The sequence below is a fragment of the Vipera berus genome (assembly GCF_964194415.1).
Source record: "Vipera berus genome assembly, chromosome: 4".
Taxonomy (NCBI): Eukaryota; Metazoa; Chordata; class Lepidosauria; order Squamata; family Viperidae; genus Vipera; species Vipera berus.
In genome coordinates this window covers 21,352,117-21,373,053 of record NC_138206.1, presented here as the reverse complement: position 1 = coordinate 21,373,053, position 20,937 = coordinate 21,352,117, and the positions used below count along the sequence as shown (strand labels likewise).

Genomic DNA, 20,937 nt, shown 5'->3' with positions numbered 1-20,937 from the left:
AAATAGGGACCACTACAGTGGGAAGGTAACAGCGTTCCGTGCGCCTTTGGCGTCTAGTCATGACCACGGAGACATCCTCGGACAAGCGCTGGCTCTTCAGCTTTGAAACGGAGATGAGCACCGGCCCCTAGAGTCGGAAACGACTAGCACGCATGTGCGGGGGAACCTTTACCTTTACCTTTTAGGCTGTTGAAGATTCAAGACCACCTAAGGATAGTTGTTTTTCTTTTTCCCCATCCTTCTTAATTCACCCTGATTGCATTTGTTTCCATTATTTCACCCCGTTTTCCTTTCTCCCAGTCCTCCCCCACAGCTTTTCTCTCTATTCTCCTTATGCAACATTTTGTTCTTATAGTGCTTTAGTTTTCAATGTTGCCTTTCTATTCACATATTTAAAAAAACAGCTTTTCTCCTCCAGAATAAGCAGCAATGATTTTTTGGCTACAGAAATTACATTGCTTGCTTCCTCTGCTGACAAAAGGAAATGTGTCTTCTAGCAACAGAAAGTTCCTTCTTTTCCTTGTTTCAAAAAAGGAAAAGAGGTAGAGTTGAACTTCCTCCTTCTCAAAATTAACACTGAAATTAGTCTGCCAATACTTAAAATTTGGCACTGAATGCCACTACTTTCTATAGGTAAACCAACTGTAGTTACCAGGGTTTTTTTTCGTTTGGCACAATAATACACAAAGGTGGGGGCAGGTGCATTCATGGTGGGAAAAAGCAATTACGGACAGAAAAGTAAAGCAATGTGATAACTTTTTTTGGAATATGACACCGTAGTCCATATTTTTCTTTATATATTTATTTACTACAGTATTGTTGAGGCAAGAATGAGCACCATGTATATTCTAGTTCATTTTACAATGAAATTATATTTATGAAATACACATTCCTTTAATCACAAACAAGTTAGTAATGGCATTTTTATTCCATAACAAGTTTTTTTTAAAAAAAATACAGAGAATAGGTGTTGTTTTGGTCAACTTTATAAAAAAAAACTGGCAAAGGAAACTAATAGCTTGAGGGCACACCTTGTACAATAACATAATTCAATTATCAACCCTTAAGATCACTAAGTGTTCTAGTATTCTCACTTTATATTAAAAAAAAATAATCAGTACAATAATACAGAAACAAATCGATGAAGGTCTACAGATGGCAGTGATGTACGGCAAAATATTAGTAAGGTCTCATACGACCAGAAGGAGGTGGCGCTCGATTTGGTGGAGTAATTGCTATGTCGAGGTAGTCCCCTATCTGGAACTTCTGAGATTGCAAAGTCATGGAATCATCTGTGCCCTTTCTTCCTGACATTGTACTACCAATTTCCTTCACCCTGTAGAAAGAAACAAAGGGGACATTATTTTCCTCCAGGAAATCAAGTTATTCAATACCAAAATGGGAAAAACTTGTTGAACATAATTATGTAACTCAACGTGAGATATTCTACCTCCTTTGCCCTAGTACTATCTATTGTGAACCCTGGGCATGAAGATAATATGCCAGAAAACTGGAATTAACCACATATCCTTTTGTGTGTGTTCTTCAGCTGATTTTTGTGTGTGTTATACATAACTGTTAACATTTTCTTCTGTTTAGATTTGTGTCTTATTGACCTCAGCAGCTTTTCAACCATAATCCTAGACTGTTTCATGTGTTATCTTCACCTAACCTTTTTAGTATTAGTTAAGCCTATCTGTAATGTTTCAATACAACCTTGAGTTTGTGGCCCATTGCAAATACAAAGACTGGGAAGCATGCAAGACAAATGCATATTATTTTAAAGTTAATGCTTTAAATTTATAGAAAATGTCTAGCATGAGCACAAAGAGAATGATAGCTTAAATGTCATTGAGAAATCATACTATAAACAATTACTCACATTATGCTAAGCTGCCCTACAAGTAAGCAACTGCACTGGAAGAACAGATGTTCTTTAATTTAAATGTACAAAAATCCTACTCATAATTAGCAATCTGAAATTTGCAACTTAAAACACTCATCTCTGTCTACCAAATTTAAGCTCTTTGCAATTTCTTTAGAGAGGAATTATTTTTCCTAGCATCAAATAACTTTCTCCATTTGAAAGAAATCAGCTGCTTTCTCCTGAAATAATTGACAGCTACAATTCAGAGATATATACTTATTTAGCACCTGCCTAACTTTAGAAATATATTTTATAGGAAAAGGATATAATTAACCACTATAAGAAGACTCTTTAATTTATAAGCACTAAGTTCAAGATTCATCATTATATTAATTTTTGTTCCATATTGTATGCTACAATTATCAAACAACTAACAACACTGTAGATTCTCTGTTACCATCAGCTGTATTACCTGTACCCAGGCCTTTTGAGATCTGTATAAACTATTGCAAAGTTGAAATGTGTCCCCTTCTTTCTTGCTTCTGGATAGACTTCCTTCACTAAACTGGTCAGCTCTTTTAAAGTTGCGTCCATCCTGGAGGAAAACAAAATCAAGGTCAATTTAGTTAATATAGATTCTTACTTGATGGTATTAATTATAAGAACTTAAGAATCCAGAGAACTGAAAAGTACTGCATCAAATATTTTTCCCACTAAGCACTTCACAAATATTTAATTTCTTTTGGTGGTAAACATCTTTTTCAAAATTAGCTTCCTCTGATTTCCCAAATTATGTGAGCAACAGAACATGGACATAGTTTGTATTTTCTCAAGTCATTATGTCTTGATTCTAATTAGCACTTAACTCTTTTTCTGCAAAGCAATCATGTAGAAATCCATCCATACATCTATCATATTAATGTCTTTCATTAGTAGTAAGCAAAAGAAATTAAAGGAGGAATAAAATAAATTTAGCTTACCTCAACACCACAGCCCTCCATATATTTTCCTTTCCCAACCATCCTTGTTTCCATCATATCTATACACTCTTACTTTACATCCTTCAAACTTCTCACTTATTTTAAGACGTTCAGCTCCATTCAAGTCTTCTCCTTTATATACAAATCACCTACTTGCTCTAGTAGCCACATGTATTTAGCAATCATATAATCTTTTTCTCCTCTCAGGCACACAGATTAATTTTCAGGTGCTTTGTTTTTTTAGGAATATGCAATAAAATATACATATCCAGGTGTTCTGTCTTTAGAAGCCTAACCAACATATCTATCAACAATTATGTTTGTAAAAAATCAGCAACAGGCAATTCTACAAACAAATTAGGCAGACTTCTTTCTTTGGTGAACATGGCAACGTTCACATTTCTCCCAAATATGTCTGTTTTACTCACTAGAGTGCAATTTCCATTGCTACAAACTGTCCATTAATAGGAAAGCTATAAAATAGACTTCCCAATTTTTCTGCCTTTTATCTATCAGAAGTAGAACTTCTGTACACTAGAAAAAGCAGCAACCCCTTTCTGCTATCATACCATAAAAGATACTTTACATGTGTTTTTAATGCAATGTTGAGATACAGGCAAATGGTACCTGTATAGGGAAGAACTACAACTCACCATGTGTAGATCTGAAGTTCACTGGAAGGTACATTTCCTCGCGCAAATTCATCCATTCGGTGATGACGCCCATTGTTCGTGGTGAAGACTCTCAACAAGAGGGGACAAGTCTGCAAAGCCAACAGCCAGTCTTAACTGTATTTATACCATGTATAAATTTTGTTGAGAAACAGAAAAAGAATATAATGCATATAACACAGAAATCCTATCCGGAAGAATTTTCAAAGTCTGTTAGCAACTAGTGAAAAAAGAGGCGGCAATTTGTGATTTTGTTTTCCTTCCTGCACCACATCCAGTTTTTTCTCCAACTTACCAGCTTCACAGTTAGCATACTTCTCCAGCCTATGCAGCAGCTTAGAATGCTTTAATTTAAAATCTACTGCCTTCCTTAAACACGTCTGATATTTCCATAAACAACTCAAAATTGGCTCAAAACAATCACAGAAGTTTATACCTTTCTACAAAGATTATCTCCAACCACAAGGTCTTATAAGTCCATAATATTTATGATTCTTCAACTACTGTGCCCATTTTGACAGAAGTCTTTACTGATTGCTAGGCATGAATACTGTATTCTATTAATCTAAATCAGCTTAACAAGATGCTGAATTTGCATATAAAGATGGCTTATTATGTCAATTATCTATATAGCTATATAAATATCAGTACTTCTAAATTTAAATACACTTAGCTAAAATATTTAGAATGTTTTGTTAGTTAGTGCATAGGCCTTTCTCATACTCTCATTTGCACCGTCCAAAAAAGAGACCACAAACTCTTTCTAGATTTACCAAGCCCAATGATACTTATGCATTAGGCATTTAAGCATATAATTATGTAAGGTCATATATGATTGATGCTTAAATGGGAAAACCAACAAGACAGCTCAAGTATGTAGGTTGGATTGAGAAATCAAAATATGGATTTGCAAACCATTCTCATATTTTTGTCAAGAAAACTGCTTGGCCATTCCCAGAAACTCATTAGAAGTAAAGCTTGACTTGAATGAGACTTTAAGGCTGAGTATGACGAACGCATATTTAGGATCACTCCTGGCAGCAGAGAGTGAGTACCTAGGCTGATAAGTAATTATCATTTCATTGCCATGTTCACGCAACTCGAGAGCCAAAATCAGCCAACCGCATTTCAAACCTGGTAGAAGATACAAAACCCAGTCCGTGTAAATTTAATTTATGCTCGTTTGTGGCACAAATGTTCCCAGTAGACCAGTGTTTCCCAACCTTAGGAACTTGAAGATGCGTGGACTTCAACTCCCAGAATTCCCCAGCCAGCATAGCTGGCTGGGGAATTCTGGGAGTTGAAGTCCACGCATCTTCAAGTTCCTAAGGTTGGGAAACGCTGCAGTAGACCCACAGTAGACATAACGGCAGGGAAGCACAAGCAAAGTAGCGAGAGCGTTGAAATTGCATTAAGTTTCCACCTCGCTTTGCAGAGAGCTTTCCTACGTTCAGCTACCCTTCGTCTCCAACTGATCAGATTTTTAAATGTGAGGACGAACGTGAGGTTTGCTCGCCATCCAACCTGAGTACAGCACGATCAAGGCGAGCCAAGCGATAGCCAGCCGGCCCCGCTTCTCCCCGCCACCTTCAACTCCTCCTTTGTACCTTCTCGCGGTCTATCGGCTTTTCGGGCTCTTTCTTAATCTCCTCCTGAGTAACGCGAGACTCCACCGCCATCGGGACGGCTCTTCGTCCGAAACCCCCGTCGAAACTAAGGCGCCAGGACTTCACGCCGCTTTTCAACCGCCGACCGACAAGCTCACCCGGAAGCACTTTCTCAAGCTCTGCCGAAACAAGATGGCGGCGCCCACCAAAGTCGGGTTGCTTTACTGGGCTTCCCCGCGGGGGGGGGGGACGGACTCTCGCGATACTTAGGTGTGCCCGAGAGGTTGTGAAAAGGCAGTTCCTTCTACATGGCCAATACGGGTCTGCTGATAGAGACGAATTTTAAGGCGAGGCGTGAGGGAAGGGTTGCAATACTGCAGGGGTCTTCAAACTTGGCCCTTTTATGACTTGTGGACTTCAACTCCCAGAATTCCTCAGCCAGCTTTGCTGGCTGAGGAATTCTGGGAGTTGAAGTCCACAAGTCATAAAAGGGCCAAGTTTGAAGACCCCTGCAATACTGTATGTCTGTGCACGCTTGACGACGTGTGCGGTATAACTCCCAGCATGCTGACTAGGGAATTCTGGGAGTTGAAGTTCACACATCTTCTAGTTGCCCATGTTAAGAAACATTGCTGTAGTGTTGGCGATGGGCGTTTAATGAGTTCTCCCACACATTAAAAAATGTATTTGAGTCAAAAATAGGTGGCTCTGCAGTTTTCTTGGCAATATACAGAAGTGGTTTGCCATTGCATTCGTTCTTTGGATTTTTTGTTTCACTTCCCAGTCTTGCCTAAGGAGTGGGAACTCCTGATGATCTAACCTCGTCTTACCCTTTCAGCTTTTGAATATCATGTATCGTGACCTTTCACACAAAGAGGCTTGATATCACTCTTATATTTGCAGTTCATGGATCATGCCTTAAACTCTGGCCAGGTTTACACAGTATTCTGAATAGAAAAAGCGGTGCCTAGGTTGCGGCTCAGTATGTTGTACAAACTTAGATTAATTTAATACTTGATGGTTAAATATGCTAGCTAAATTAGTGCTATGCAAATACCATAACGTGAGGTATTAGGAAGCTTGCATAATACTCATTTGGAGTATGATGTATGGAATTTCTTAATTGTTTATTTTTTTCTATAAATTTAGGCTATGTGCATACATCATAGCTAAGTCCAAACAGAAAAATATAGTATGATTATCAGTACACAGTTTTTAATTATAGTAGTCAGAAATCATGGCTAAAGTTTATTAAATGGATTCATAGTCATTTCAGCCTGCAAATTCTTGATGTAATTTATCTGCACATATATTTGTTGTTATAATCAGTTTTATAGGTGTGACACTCAGCATTAGTCATTACTCATTAACCAACAGTCAAGAAACCAGCTCTGAATATGGTGGCCCAGTGATAGCAGATCTGTGTACTGCAGTGACAGTCCCGTCATCCTAACCTGTTCTGTCACTCATGCCCTAGTCATCTCTATCTGGACTATTACAATGCACTCTACATGGAGCTACCCTTGAGTCCAGAAGCTTCACTTGATACAGAATTTAATTTAATTTAATTTAATTATGGGACTTATATGCCGCCCTATCTCCCGAAGGACTCAGGGCGGCTAACAACAATAAAACAACAATAAATACAATAAAATACAATAAAATACAAATATTAAAAAAGATTAAATTTACAAAGCCCCATTATTTACTAAAACCAATAAAATAAAGCAATATTAAAACCCCCGTCTTCAGTCCAGGTCGGCCAGTTGGAAAAGGTATGTCTTTAGGTCGCGACGAAAGGACCGGAGAGCTGGGGCCATCCAAAGTTCTCGGGGGAGCTGATTCCAAAGGGCAGGCGCTCCAACAGAGAAGGCCCTCCCCCTGGGGGTCACCAGCCGACATTGTCTGGCCGATGGCACCCTGAGGAGACCCTCTCTGTGTGAGCGCACAGGGCGATGGGAAATCGTTCCTGGCAGCAGACGGTCCTGTAAATATCCCGGGCCTAAGCCATGTAGGGCTTTATAGGTAAGAACCAGCACCTTGAACCTCACCCGAAGGGCAACCGGCAACCAATGCAGCCCATGCAGGAGGGGTGTAATATGGGAGTATCGGGATGCTCCCATCACAACCCACACGGCCGCATTCTGCACCAGCTGAAGCCTCCGGGTGGTCTTCAAGGGCAGCCCCATGTAGAGAGTGTTGCAGTAATCTATACGGGAGGTGACGAGTGCATGAGTGACCGTACGTAAGGCATCTCGGTCCAGATAGGGGCGCAACTGGCGCACCAGGTGAACCTGGGCAAATGCCCCCCTGGCCACGACTCCTATATGATGTTCTAAATCAAGTCATGCATCCAGGAGGACACCTAAGTTGCGCGCCCTATCAACGGGAGGCAACACCTCTCCCCCCATAACCAAAGATGGTAAATCTTGGACAACACGAGATGCCGACACGTAGAGCCACTCGGTCTTGGCCGGGTTGAGCTGGAGCCTGTTCTTCCCCATCCAGATTCGTACCGCTTCCAGGCAATGGGACATCACGTTGAGGGCATCACTGGGTTGGTTCGGAGTGGAAATGAAAAGCTGGGTATCATCAGCATACTGATGATACCTCACTCCGAAACCACGTATGATCTTACCCAGTGGCTTCATATAGATGTTGAACAGGAGGGGAGAGAGGAACGACCCCTGAGGCACCCCACAATCAAGGGGCCTCGGGGTTGACCTCTGTCCTCCTGCCAACACCGTCTGCGAACGAATGCAGTTGCACAAGCAATTTTGGGTACCTGTATATCACACCTTTGCTCCACAAACTGCATCGAGTGCGAGTTAGCTTCCAGGTCCAATTCAAGGTGCTGGTTGTGACATATAAAGCATTAATGGCATGGGGTCAGGCTACCTATGGAACCGTCTTCATCTCATTAAATCGGCCCACCCCACCTGCTCAGGAAGGGAAGGTATGGTATGTTGCAGACGCCATCAAATAAAGAAGTCTGGTGGGGTCTACAAAGAGAGTCTTCTCTGCCATTGCCCTGTGGAATATTCTCCCCCCCAGAGGTGAGGCAGTGCCCTAACTTCTGGCCTGCTAGAGCTGTGGTGGTGAACCTATGGCACGCGTGCCACTGGTGGCACGCAGAGCCCTCACTGTGGGCATGTGTGCCGTCGCCCCAGTCCTAGGCCTTCAGCTGGGTTTTATAAAGCCTTTTCGCTTTATGCCTCCACCACCGTGTGCAAAAAAAGGTTCCATTAATCAATTTCAACTTCTCGCGGAGGAAAAAAAAGATCTCGCAAAGTTGGAATTGATTGATTGAACTTTTTAGTCCCACCCAGCCTGCCATTACCACTGCAGCCACACCCACCCAATGGGCCATGCCCACCCAGCACCTGACGATACGTAAGTGGGTTTTGGTTGCAGTTTGGGCACTCGGTCTCCAAAAGGTTCGCCCTCACTGCTGTAGAGTCTTGTGTGGGGAGCCCAGAACAGCACGCAACTGTGGGACTAGTTAGCACCCTGAGAGCCCTTCCTTTGTCTTTTCAACTATTTTTTAACAAGATTTAATTATCCTTTTCTTCCTTTTAACTTTTTTTTTTTAAATTATATGCTGTTTTTATTTTTTTTATTGTATATCGACCAGAGTTTGTCTCTGAGGGAAATGGTTCAAAAAATGTGATAAAAAGATCTGGAGAATTGCAGTTGCTTTTGCAGTTGTGTACTGATTTGTCAAGGGAGTATTGTAAATTTCACAATATAAATAGTAAATTCTGTGGATGCAGAATAAGCTTAATGAACTCTCCACACAGATCATTTTGATAAAATACAACTATTGCTCTTTTGAAATTTTGCAAAGATTAGCTAGATGGCACTCAAGTCTGTTTTGATGCTTAGGATCTAGGGAACTGAAAATTAAACCAAAAAAGCTTTTATTTTACTATTTTTACCATTTATTAAAAGAAATTTAATTCTAAATTCTAAATCTTAGAAAGCAACAGAGCCCTTCACACTGAATTGACAAAAGGAGTGAATATTCTGTGGTATTTTGTAGATAGGCAGAGCCACCGATTCAGCTAGTATAATCTTTTTTCTAAGCTCACTGGATCCCAAGAGCCAGGCAAGATCAGTTGACTGGCCAATTGAGGCAATCAACTATTTTGTCTACAGCAGTGCTTTTCAAATCTGACAACATTAAGATGTGTGGGCTTCAACTTTTAGAATCCCCAGCCAGCATGCTGGATGTTGGTCTGCACATCTTAAATTTGCCAAGTTTGAAAAACACTGACCTACAGGGCTGGCATAATTGAAAACTCATTTTGTGCACCAAACAGAATATACACAGGTGGGACACTTTTTCAAATGAAGCTTTGTACAATGCATTCGTGGAGCAGAATGGCAGTTAGTATCATTTCAAAGATAGCTGGCTTTTGGCAGATTTTAAATTGAATGCCTAATTCTTTTCTCTCTCTTTTTTTTTAGCAGACAGTCCTTACTCCCACCATACTGGAACTGAGAGCCTCTGAATCTATTCTATCATATTGCTATTATATACATATATCATTAATATAGACGCTCTGAGTTATTATTTTATTCCGGTTAGTCTAAGAATAAATTGTCAGAAATATTTGAAGAATTTTATTTATCATACAGTTAAGAATGCACTGGGCTCAGTGTAAAGAAACAGAGGGGTCACTTGTTTTGAATAGTAAATGTATGTTTAAAGGGGGTGGAGTAGTGTGGACAGGAAATTAATTCCTCATAGGGAATGAATCATTTGCATTCTTGGCAGTCAAGTTCAGATTTACAAGAATGTTCGGGTTGATAAACTTCCTTCCAAAAGTTTTAGCTCAGAGTGCAAAGATAGCAGGAAAGATACGCAAAAAAGGATACCAGGATAGACCTTTTTTTTTAACAGGACATAATTAACAAGGAGGTAATTCAGGCAGAAATTGTGCAAGGTAACAATTAACTAATAGTTTTAAGTACGAAGACCAGTCGTAAGTCACTTTTTTCAGCACTGTCATAACTTGGAATGATTGCTAAACAAGTGGTCATAAGTCAAGGACTACCTACCCAGGAGATTTGGAGAGCATTAAATTGGAGAAAGATGTCCCCAAACTGCTTTTTTCAGGAGGCAAATGGACTTTCTTGTTTTTCTTTGAAGATGTTTCGCTTCTCATCCAAGAAGCTTCTTCAGTTTTTGGATTTCCAGAAAACATTGCAGACTACAGGAACCTTTTACGCTTCAGTTTGAGTTGCAGACAACCCAGACTCATCCCCAACATCCTGCGCCTGTCTTCAACAGTGAAGGGACACAGGGCAGAAAACAGAAAAGGCTCCGCACACATTTGCACTACTCAGGTGACCCTGAGGACACAGGTAAAGCTCCAAACGGCCTCAACGACTCTCTAAAAGAATGCAAATGACCAGCTGTCTGCAAGGAATATAAATCCTTCCATTCCCCACCATCCAGTCAGAGCTGAAGAAGCTTCTTGGATGAGAAGTGAAACAGCTTCAAAAAAAAAACCCAAGAAAATCCAGTTGCCTCCTGAAAAAAGCACCTTTGGGACAACCATGATCTGGATGACTGAGAGCAGGGGTCTTCAAACTTGGCCCTTTTATGACTTGTGGACTTCAGCTCCCAGAATTCCTCAGCCAGCATTGCTGGCTGAGGAATTCTGGGAGCTGAAGTCCACAAGTCATAAAAGGGCCAAGTTTGAAGACCCCTGACTGAGAGTCTTCATAGACATTAGAGAAAGATACTAAATGATATGGGTCAATGCAATTGAATGTGCTGATGGCTTCTGAATCCTTAATTGAAAATAAGAGTAGAAGTTTGGAATATTAAAAAGTTAGATGTTCCTTACCCTAGAACAGGGATAAGGAATTTATTGCCCAAGCTTTTGGTATGAATGAATGGGGTTGTTGTTGTTTTTTTTACTTTGACAAAATTGTTGGAAACTGATAGCAGAGTTTCCTACCAGGTGTAACGACATTACAAAATACTGTAGCATGTGCCTTAAAATAGGCTTAAGATAGCTTAAAAAAAAGAAGATTAACCCCAAATTCCATGAAAAATTGGCCAACCATTGCTTTTTAAAACATGTTAAACATGCTTCCAGCCACCAAATGTTTGTCTGTTCCTGGATTCAAATTCCTTTAAATTCTGAGTTTTAACTTGTTTCCTTCTTTTATAATAGCCATAATTTATTCAACTCAGTTTTTTTGGAACTGCATAATACCCTGATCATGGGTTGGGTTTGCATAATAAAATAGGCTAAATAAGCCAATGTGTCAGATACTGTACATCATCTACATCTGCCAAATTGATTCATGGACAGAACCTGGTATTCTAATTCCATCTCTGTTCTGCCTTTAAGTAAGTTTTTTATTCCTGGTAAGTGCCTGGGCAGGTCCCTGCAGTTTTTTGGCAAGGTTTTCAGAAGTTATTTGCGTCACTTCTTCCTGGGACTAAGAGTGACAAAGCCTAATTGGCTTTGTGCCTAAGGCAGAATTTAAAAAAAAATCAGTCTCCTGGTTTCTAGCTGGATGCCTTAACCACTGCACCAAACTGATTCCATAAAAGAGTTAAAGCTGGAATAACCAAAGGCCACTGACTGCCTTTGAGATTGTCCATACGAACTATTGTACCTACAGTACTGTTTGGAAAGTGGATGGATGGATAGATATTTAATAAAGATAGTTTATTTAATAAATAAACATCAAGCTATATTTTTGCTAGCTGAACTGAATGACGTCTGCCTGTTCTGATCTGAATATAAGGATTAACTGAGAGTGTGCTGGGTGCAGTCTAAAATGGAAATTATCCACCCTAATTTTCCAACACAATATTCACATTCTAGTTTGCTAAAGCAACTATAAAATGATTTCACAGTTAAGACGGTAATTAAGAAATCCAGCTTTGCACAATGCAGATGGGCAACTCTTTTTAATGGATTCAGGGTCTGTGCTTCCATCAATTTCACATTTCAGGCTCTTTTGCAGCTCTGATACTCTAATCAACACAGTAGGTTAAGAGGAAAATAAGAAATTAAACAGAAGAACTATATAAGTGCATAAAATCATCATGGCTAAGCTGATTCAGAGAACTGCCTCGGAGTGGAAAGCAAACAACCTAAAAGATGAAGAATTTAGCAGAAATCACACCCTGGAAGAGAACTCCAATGGCATTTCTTCGCATTGGTCAAACCCACTGATGATAAATGATTTAGGGGTTTTTGGTGGGAGGAATGTCTAAGTAAGAAGAACTTGGTAATGTTGTATACATAGAATTATTTATAGTATGGAAAACGTATAGGAAAAAACCTTCCACTGCTAAGAATTAGCTGAATGTGAGATGTTGAAGCAGACAGAAGGCAACGGCTTATTTCTAGCTCACTGTAGAGAATTCTGTACCACTAGTAATAGCTGACAGGACATCCATGGGGTCAGGGATTTGCTTGTGTGCTTGCAACACAAACACACACTTCAGCAGATGCCCTGATACTTTGAATAGTTTCATTAGAAGATTAAACAATTTAAGGGAAGAGAAGGCAACAAAGAGCAATTAGTCATGCTACGTAGATGTTGCATGCATATACAGAGGTAGCATGTCTGTCAATAGCTGACACTGGGAACTGCAAACCAGAAGAACTCTTGCATTTATATCCTGTTGCAAAGTTTCCATAAACTTCTCATTTGAGTGTGAGAATAAAATACTGGGTCATCCATGCAGTAGCGTGGGTTTTCCTGCAACACAACTGAACTAAAAGATCATTTTTAAGTCTTTATGAATGGTGCTTGGTGCTGATAGCATGGCTCTGGCTATAGGCGACCACATTGGCTAGTAACAATGAGCTGCTGCAACTAGCAAATGAAAGAAATGTATGGATATATTGTATTGTGAGTGGCCCAGATTTGCTGAAGATGGGTGGCCATGTCAATGTCCTAAATAAAGTAAATAAGCACACGACACTGTTTGCAAAATATTCATTGTAAACACTCTTGTCTTGCCTGACAGTCAAAGAGAGATCTTGCTATTCAGATGTCAGTAATAAGCAAGATAATTTTTGTTACACATGCAATAACTAATTGTTCCTGTTCCATGGGTGAGGGGCTAAATGCTTAAGATCTGAAGTTATAAAAGCAGAGACAGCTTCTTTGTCAGGCTCAGGCCTGACCCTTCAGGATGAGGTTCTTCAGGAATGGAGGTCACTAGGCGTGCAGACACACACCCAATTCAGGAGTGTCTCTCCAGCTTTTGCTATATTTGCCTGTTTCTTGAGAAGGAACAAATTCAAACAACTACATCAAATTCTCCAGGGGTGTCCACAGAAAATGAGTTAAAAAAGTCAGAAGAGAGGCTACAGACATGGTTGAAGCCCCAACCCTCTTTAAAATGCAGTCCCTTCTTTCCTTGCAACCCCAATAATCCCTTTTCAAAGAAGACAGTGCCAAAACAGATTAAATCATCCTGCCTTTATTTACTGCCTGTTAGCATTTTGCGGTCTTCACTGAGTAGCTCTTACACTCTTTCATTTGCAACAGATTCCAAAAAGTTCTTTTTATTCCTCTTAGCAGCTTTTGCCTAATTTTATTTCTTTCGAGTTTCAGCTTTCCCAGCACTACCTTGACCCACTCTGGACTATCCATTAGTTCTCATTCTTGGCCACTTATTCAACTTTCACCTCCAGGTTTCTTCTTTGGTTTTGCAAGCCTTTTCTTGTATCCTTCAGTAGCTTTTTTGTAATAAGGAGAGTCATCCCACCATGTCTTAGTTATAATTATTCAATCATATTAACTTTCCTGTTCTAAGAATTCAGGCTTTATTTTCCTTACCCTGAGCAGTACTATATGGATATTGGCGGCAATGAACCTGAGGGTTCTTCCTGGTTTTTTTGAATGCTTTATGAGGTCTTAGTAAGCTTATCCCTCCTGCAATGTACCAGCCTTTGAATGAAGTTCTCCCATCGGGGTTTCCTACTCCAGTCACGGTAGACTTCATTTAAAATGCCTCCAATCAAGTTTTATTGCTTTGCCCAAACACATTTTTCCTTATCTTTGGAGGAACAGCTTATCTCATAGTTAATTATCCAGCTACTGTATGGTCTCAGAAACCATCTTTCATGAACATTATTTCCATAGTAGTATATTTTTTTTCTGTTTCCAAAGCATTTCCATGGACACGAAGGATGGTTGAGAACATCATTTAAGTGCTCAGGTTCTTCATTCCTTGAGTTTCAGAAGCCAATATGTGCATAGACTTAGGAACCTATTAACTGATAACCCTTTCAGTCCACACATGAATGAGCTGGAAGGGTTATCAGGTAGCAGTCTTTGTGAATCTTGGCAGCTTCTCTGTGACATTCCTTATCCACACTCCCATAAGCCCTAATTGCTGTTTGGCTGCATATTTATTCCTTTCTTAGATTGGCTGACTGCACAGTATCAGAAAGAAAAGAATTGCTTTTTGAATTCGTCATCTGAGCATCCTTCCCATATTCGTTAGCTGTCCCCATTTGCTACAGTATGTGGTTTACCCTATATTCCTCCTCTAAGCAGCCTCTACTTTCTCAGCAAAAAAAAAAGTAAATTACTCAGTCACCCTTAATAAACCTTTCAGCAGCTTTCAGGACACACCTAGTGCAATTAACATCTATTCATAAGATGACCTTTTAACCCATATAGCTAAGCATAGTGTCTCATAGTTTTGCAGCTCAAAACATCTCTTAACTCCTGTTGAATTCTGCTTCCAAACTTTTGGTATCTCTCCCCATTTCTTGTTCAGAGATCTGAGAAGATACCTTGTTATCTACCTATCAGGGCTACATTATCTGGGCTACAGTATCTGATCTCAGCTGCAAATATCCAGGTAACCGTTGGATGTCAACAATTGTTTCTCTGCTGCCATTTAATGGATCATATGTGCCTGTCCATCCCACTACTGATGTATCTACCAGCTTTTTGCTTTCTTTATCCTAATGCATATTACAAGTCTTTGGAGTAGGAATTTTTATACAGTGCATCTAACTCATAGCCAGGATAAATCAGTTGCATTCCTGACTCAAGCCAGACCAACGTACCAAGCCGAGGACTGGGTTTATGTTGGACCCAGAATGATGAAAATACACAATTCCATAACAGCCACAAAGCAAACAAACTATGACTTTGGGTTAGCATAGTGTGCAAACCTGACAATTAACCTCTTCCTTTCAAGACTTTTTCTAAAGCATTGGGGAAAGGCAATGATTACATATTTTTTCCAAGCATTATGAAGCCTAGGATAGACAAGCAGCTATTTTCCAGTTCTTCTGAGCAAGCGATGTCTTTTGATGTTATTGTTAACCATAATATATGTTTCCCATTCTGGCAATAGACTGCCTGAAAAATCTAATCCGAGCTGTTTTTAGGCTGTTCAAGGGAGGAGTTTTGTGATATATTCCTTCTTTTTAACACTGCACAAGCAAAAGCCACTGAGATGTTTTAATTAGAGAGCAAGCACAGCCGGTAGCTTTCCGCTGTGTGACGCATGTAAAAACCTATCTGCTCTGATGTGCAGAGAACAGAAGGTCTAAAGGAAAGCTGCTGTTCTCTTTCCTTCAGCATTAAGCATTTTATATGCCCATCTTCATTCACAAAAAGATATGTTCAAATGCATCTTTCAGCCAAATGAACGAATAAAGAAAGCCTAAGGCAATGAAAGGACGAAGAAGTTCTGAAGGTTTTAGCATTTCTTAATTGGAAATTTAGGATACTAAATACTAATTAAGTATGCTCGTGGTTCCTTGGATTACAAATTCTGATCAACCTAAATAAAATGATGGGGCAAAATAGTTGGGGAGGATGGAGTTCCAGTTTAATAACGCAGGAAGGAAGGCTGTTTTAAAATATGAATTTGGAGAAAAATGGACTGCTCTAACAGAAAACAATAGCTTATGCATAGAAACTATACAGTAGGGGGGGAAAGTTGGTGAAGAAATATAGTTTTGAATAAATATCCCACCTTATAGCCTTCTCCACTCTGATATATTCTCCAAGACCTAGAATTGCAATTCTCAGAATGCCAAACATATTGGCCTTTCTAGTTGAGGACCATTGGAGTTAAAAGCCCAAAACATTAAGTGGAAGAGGGCAGATTGTCGTGCTATGTCAGCAATGTACCCAATCTCATATTAAAATTGTTATAGTAACTTCCCAGTACTCTACTACTAACAGTATGGTAACCATGGATCACAAATTGGATTGACAGGTTAGGTAAGGGGAGACTGGTTATAGGAGTAGTGTACTCTGTGGCACAGCTTACACTTCACACTAAGCCATGCTTTGTGTAACCACCTTTTATTGAATAAGCATAATTGGCTGAGTTCATATAAAATACTAACCGAAATTGATGTGTGAATTCAGTCTATGATAATTAAAAAAGACTGTATGTTATGCCCTCAACTGCAGAAGTATATTCCACATACCACTTCACAACTGGTGTACAGCTAGCTTAATCTCCTTGTTATTCAGACTATGGACAGAAACCTTGGAGGATAAGATGGAGTAAAAAGAGTCAAGAGCTTATTCTATCTCATAAAATATCGGATTGGGGCCGCTGTATCTCCTCAATTTTTTTTAAGTTATCAATTGTGTGAAGAAAGCACATTGCTTGTATAAAGAAGACTCCAGATACAATCTGTCATGTTTCCAAATGCTGAAGCTGCAGTGATGGGAAAGATCTTTTCTGTGACACCGAGAAAGCTTCCTCCAAAATAAGATACGCAATAGGGCACCTTCCCCAACCTGTTTCCTTGAAGATATGTTGGAACTTCAACTCCTGCCGTTCTCAGTGGACCATGCTCGTTAACGTAATCATAACACAACTGGAGAGCATCTGCTGGGAGAATAATTGGGCAATCAGAAAGATAGTCAGGCCTAGCATAAAGCCATTTCTTATATTTCTAATATTGTTTACAGGTTTGAAGACAAAGTTTTATTTTTATTCTCCTTTTGCTTTTGGAAACCAGTCATTATTTTGCCCACTTTAGTGGACCGGATAAGTGGCAAAACGGATACTCCAGGTCTAGCCCAGCTTCATGAGTCATAAAAGCCCACTCAACATCAGATTATAGCACACACCACAGAAACGGAAATAGAAAATGGCTAAAAATGGAAAATAAAGCCATGACGACTGTTGAGCTTTTCAAATGAAAATGTAAGTACCCTTAAAATAAGCTAAAAACAGTACCTGGTGTGGGCAGAAGTTCAGCATGAAGATGCAGTTCAGTGAAAAAGGCCTTCAGCAACGAGGAAGCAAGCAATAATAGTGAGAGGAGAATATCAAGTAAATTCAAACGTCTTAATTAATGTGCTACTTGTTTCCACTGGGGATTGTTTTCAACACACCCAATACAGTATGTTTTTTTAAAAAAGAAAAAAGAAAAAGAAAAACCCAAAACTGTGTAAATGAGTTACAGGGGATCTTTACAGGGAATTTTCAGAACTGTCTTCTCAGCTGTTTTGCAGTGCAATCCTGCACATATCTATTCACAGTAAGCCCTGCTGATTAGGATTATGTGCCATGAAATTTTTTTCAGCTCCTGGGGGCCATGTAGATTTATTTTTCCATTATGCTCTATCTCTAACCTGGTTTGTTTGTTTTTTTAGAACTCCCAGTGATGCATTCATCACCACTGTAACTATAGAAAAAGCACATGACACCTTGAACATTAGTGTTGAAAAAGAAAATATCACGGGCAGATGGATCATTGAACAAATCAATCCAGGGTTCTAGTCTGAAGCATAGATGACCGGCCTCAAATTATCCTTCTTTGGAGACATTACACAAATACCCAGTTCTCTTGGGAAAAAAGGTGGGAAATGCGGAAGGAAAGAGAAGAGGGTTTCCATCATCTGTACTTTGGGCAAGAACTCTGGGTTGATTTGTTCAATGGTCTATCGTATCAGGAGTCTTCTCCAATACCAACATTCAAAGGCATCAATACTTTTCCTTTTTTTGTTTCTTCAGAATCCAAAGCCCAGATGAGTTCGGTGAAATGTCTATGTAAAAGCAAAGGTTGTAATCTTCGTGCCATTTCTTCCTCCAAGACACCTCAAGGGGTTTCCTTACCAGAGAAGAGCCTCCCACATTAGGGTCACTGCTGGCATTCAAGACATTTTGTACAAAATTCCACCTAGTTCCAGTCCCTAAATATTTTTTTAATATTCAAAATTTATTAAACATAAATACCTAACAAAAATTACACAAGGGCCTGCTGATTTGTGGGTATCACTAATCAATCACTCATGATTCTTGATTCTGGTGGCCAAGGGTGCATGTGTAAAGTCTGAGAGCCTGTGTTGTTTTATTGTGGTTCTTTCTCTTATTTATTTACAGCTGGCACCCTCCCTCATGCAATGCCCTTGTGCAGCACCCAATTTGTACGCTGGGTTCCAGCAGCTTCACCCAATCTAAATTTATTTATTTATTTATTTATTATTTAAACTTGTATACCGCCCTATTCCCGTAGGACTCAGGGCGGTTTACAGGGAAAAATTAAAAATACATACATACAAAGTTAAAATCGATTAAAACTAAAATTAAATTAAGTCCCTGAATTTAAACTAAAACCCCATTAATAAATAATTAAAACCCCTCAGTCTGGGCCAGACAGCTCAAAAAGCCAAGTTTTCAAATCCCTGCAAAATGAGCGAAGGTCGGGGGCAGTCCTAAGCTCCGTGGGAAGATGGTTCCAAAGGGCTGGCGCGCCCACAGAGAAAGCCCTTCATAGCTCCATCTTTGCAGTCACCACCAGAATATTTTTTCTATGTGAATGCTTAAGACAATAAAGAGTAAATATATTAACTCTCTGCTAGGTTTATAGTATGTATTATGTTTCCTAACAAGCTCACTGAAATAATTCTCCTAGTCGTGTTCTATCTCATTATCTCTGGGTCTGCATACCAACATATTGAGCATGAGGTTTCCTCCTCCTCCTCCTCCTCCTCCTCCTCCTCCTCCTCCTTCTTCTTCTTCAAAAAAAGCTTTTCTCATAGTACATTTTTGAAGTAGCCTCAAGTAGTAAACAAGATGCCAATCTCTGAACTAGTTTAAAGGTCATTTTGAAATCTTACATTCTTTCCGTGAACTCAGGATTAGATGACAATAATGAAATACCTGTGGCTGATTTATGGTCAGCATTCCCAGGATTCCTTGTCAACCTAGAACAGTTCCTTTGACTTCTTTTGTTGACTTTAACATTGTTGGCCTCAATTCCCCAGGCGGTATTATCATTCTTATTATTAGGCTGCAAAGCTTTTGATAGTCAGGGAATGTTTTGGGTGTGGTTGAAGGTCACCAGTATAAATTTTGAGTTTTGAGTAAAGTAGAAGGCTGTGGATCCTAAAAGAGTATGAGAAGGCGCAAATGGGTGATATCATGAATATATGGGATTGGTGTTCTTGCTAAAATAGAAACTGTACAGGTAGTCCTTGACTTACAACAGTTCATTTTATGAGTGTTCAAAGTTACAACAGTACTGGAAAAGTGACTTATGACTGTTTTTCACAATTAAACTGTTGCAGCGTCCCCACGGTCACATGATCAAAATTCAGATGCTTGGCAACTGACTCATATTTATAACAGTTGCAGTATCCCAGGGTCTCGTGGTCACGTTTTGCGACCATCCTACAAGCAAAGTCAATGGGGAAGTCAGATTCACTTAACAACCATATTATTAACTTAATAACTGCAGTGATTCACTTAACAACTGTGGCACGAAAAGTCATAAAATGGGGCAAAATTCACTTAACAAATTTTTCACTTTAAGGCAGAGGTCCCCAACTTTGGGGGCACCAAGGACCGGTTCTATGGAGAAAGGTTTTTCCGCAGACCGGAGAGTGTGTGGTTTTGTGTGCTGCCTGCATCTCGTGGATGGGGCTTTGCTTGTTTGTGTGGACTGGTTGCAGACATGCCATAGCCCAGTACCGGTCCATGGACTGGGGATTGGGGACCCCTGCTTTGAGGCTCAGTTGTGGTCATAAGTAAGGACTACCTGTATTGCCTGATCTTGAGTATCTTTTCCGCAAGTTGATTTCTTATTACTATTAATGAGAAATTAACTTGGTGAAAAGATACTTGCTCAAGATCAAGCAATATAGTTTGTATTTTAGGAAGAACACCAATCCTATATGTTCATTATATCACCCATGTGTGCCTTATTGTAGCAAGAAATACACACATACACACACTTCCCAGTGTGATGCCTTCTAAATGTGGAATTACATCTTCCACAATCCCCAGTTGTGTGGGTTGGGAACACATTTAGAGGGCAGCAGGGTTAGGAAAGATGGTGACATCTAGACTAGAAATTATTTGGCATGCTGAGAAAGCAAGTTGGATTGCTTTCTAATGACAAGTTATATAATCCACTTTTTCACTAATCCTACCCACAACATAGTTAAAAAATGGGGTTGCTCATTGCATAGCTTTTGAAACCAGGTGTAGCTAAGGTCAAGCCATTGTTTATATCACAGGTACATTCTCCATGGCCCACACAATTCAGATTCACAGCCCATCAGTACAATGACTCATGAGAAAAGACCTGATCAATGAAAACTAAATTCAAGGAAGTGTTCTTTTAATTTCTCTGAGCTCCCTTAAAAATTGTCTCAGGTTTATTACAAATGTTCTGGCAGACAAGCATAACACAGACAATAGAATCAGAGTCTTTCCTACCAGTGTTATAGAATATATAGCAGTATGAAAATCATAGCTAATGTTTAACAATCAGACTGAGAAATAAAATGGCAAATTTGCATTTAAAACTAATACCTGTTCA

The 20,937-nt window shown here is 39.6% G+C and overlaps 1 protein-coding gene across 1 annotated transcript; it reads right to left on the bottom strand.

The window, feature by feature from the left end:
* Positions 1 to 797: 797 nt before the first annotated feature.
* SAP18 (Sin3A associated protein 18) lies at positions 798 to 5,318 on the bottom strand. Its single transcript, XM_081328057.1, has 4 exons — positions 5,126 to 5,318; positions 3,501 to 3,610; positions 2,340 to 2,462; positions 798 to 1,336 (listed from the first exon to the last, which is right to left on the bottom strand). Exons 1-4 carry the CDS (start codon positions 5,195 to 5,197, stop codon positions 1,180 to 1,182), a joined length of 462 nt encoding a protein of 153 aa, XP_081184183.1. The 5' UTR covers positions 5,198 to 5,318; the 3' UTR covers positions 798 to 1,179.
* Positions 5,319 to 20,937: the final 15,619 nt, after the last annotated feature.

Excerpts from the sequence above, each read along its gene's own strand:
- SAP18 (XM_081328057.1), bottom strand. The coding sequence starts at position 5,197 with ATGGCGGTGGAGTCTCGCGTTACTCAGGAGGAGATTAAGAAAGAGCCC. Across the intron at positions 2,463-3,500 it reads GAACTTCAGATCTACACATG|GATGGACGCAACTTTAAAAG; the intron begins GTGAGTTGTAGT and ends GTTTTCCTCCAG. Across the intron at positions 1,337-2,339 it reads CTCAAAAGGCCTGGGTACAG|GGTGAAGGAAATTGGTAGTA; the intron begins GTAATACAGCTG and ends TTCTTTCTACAG.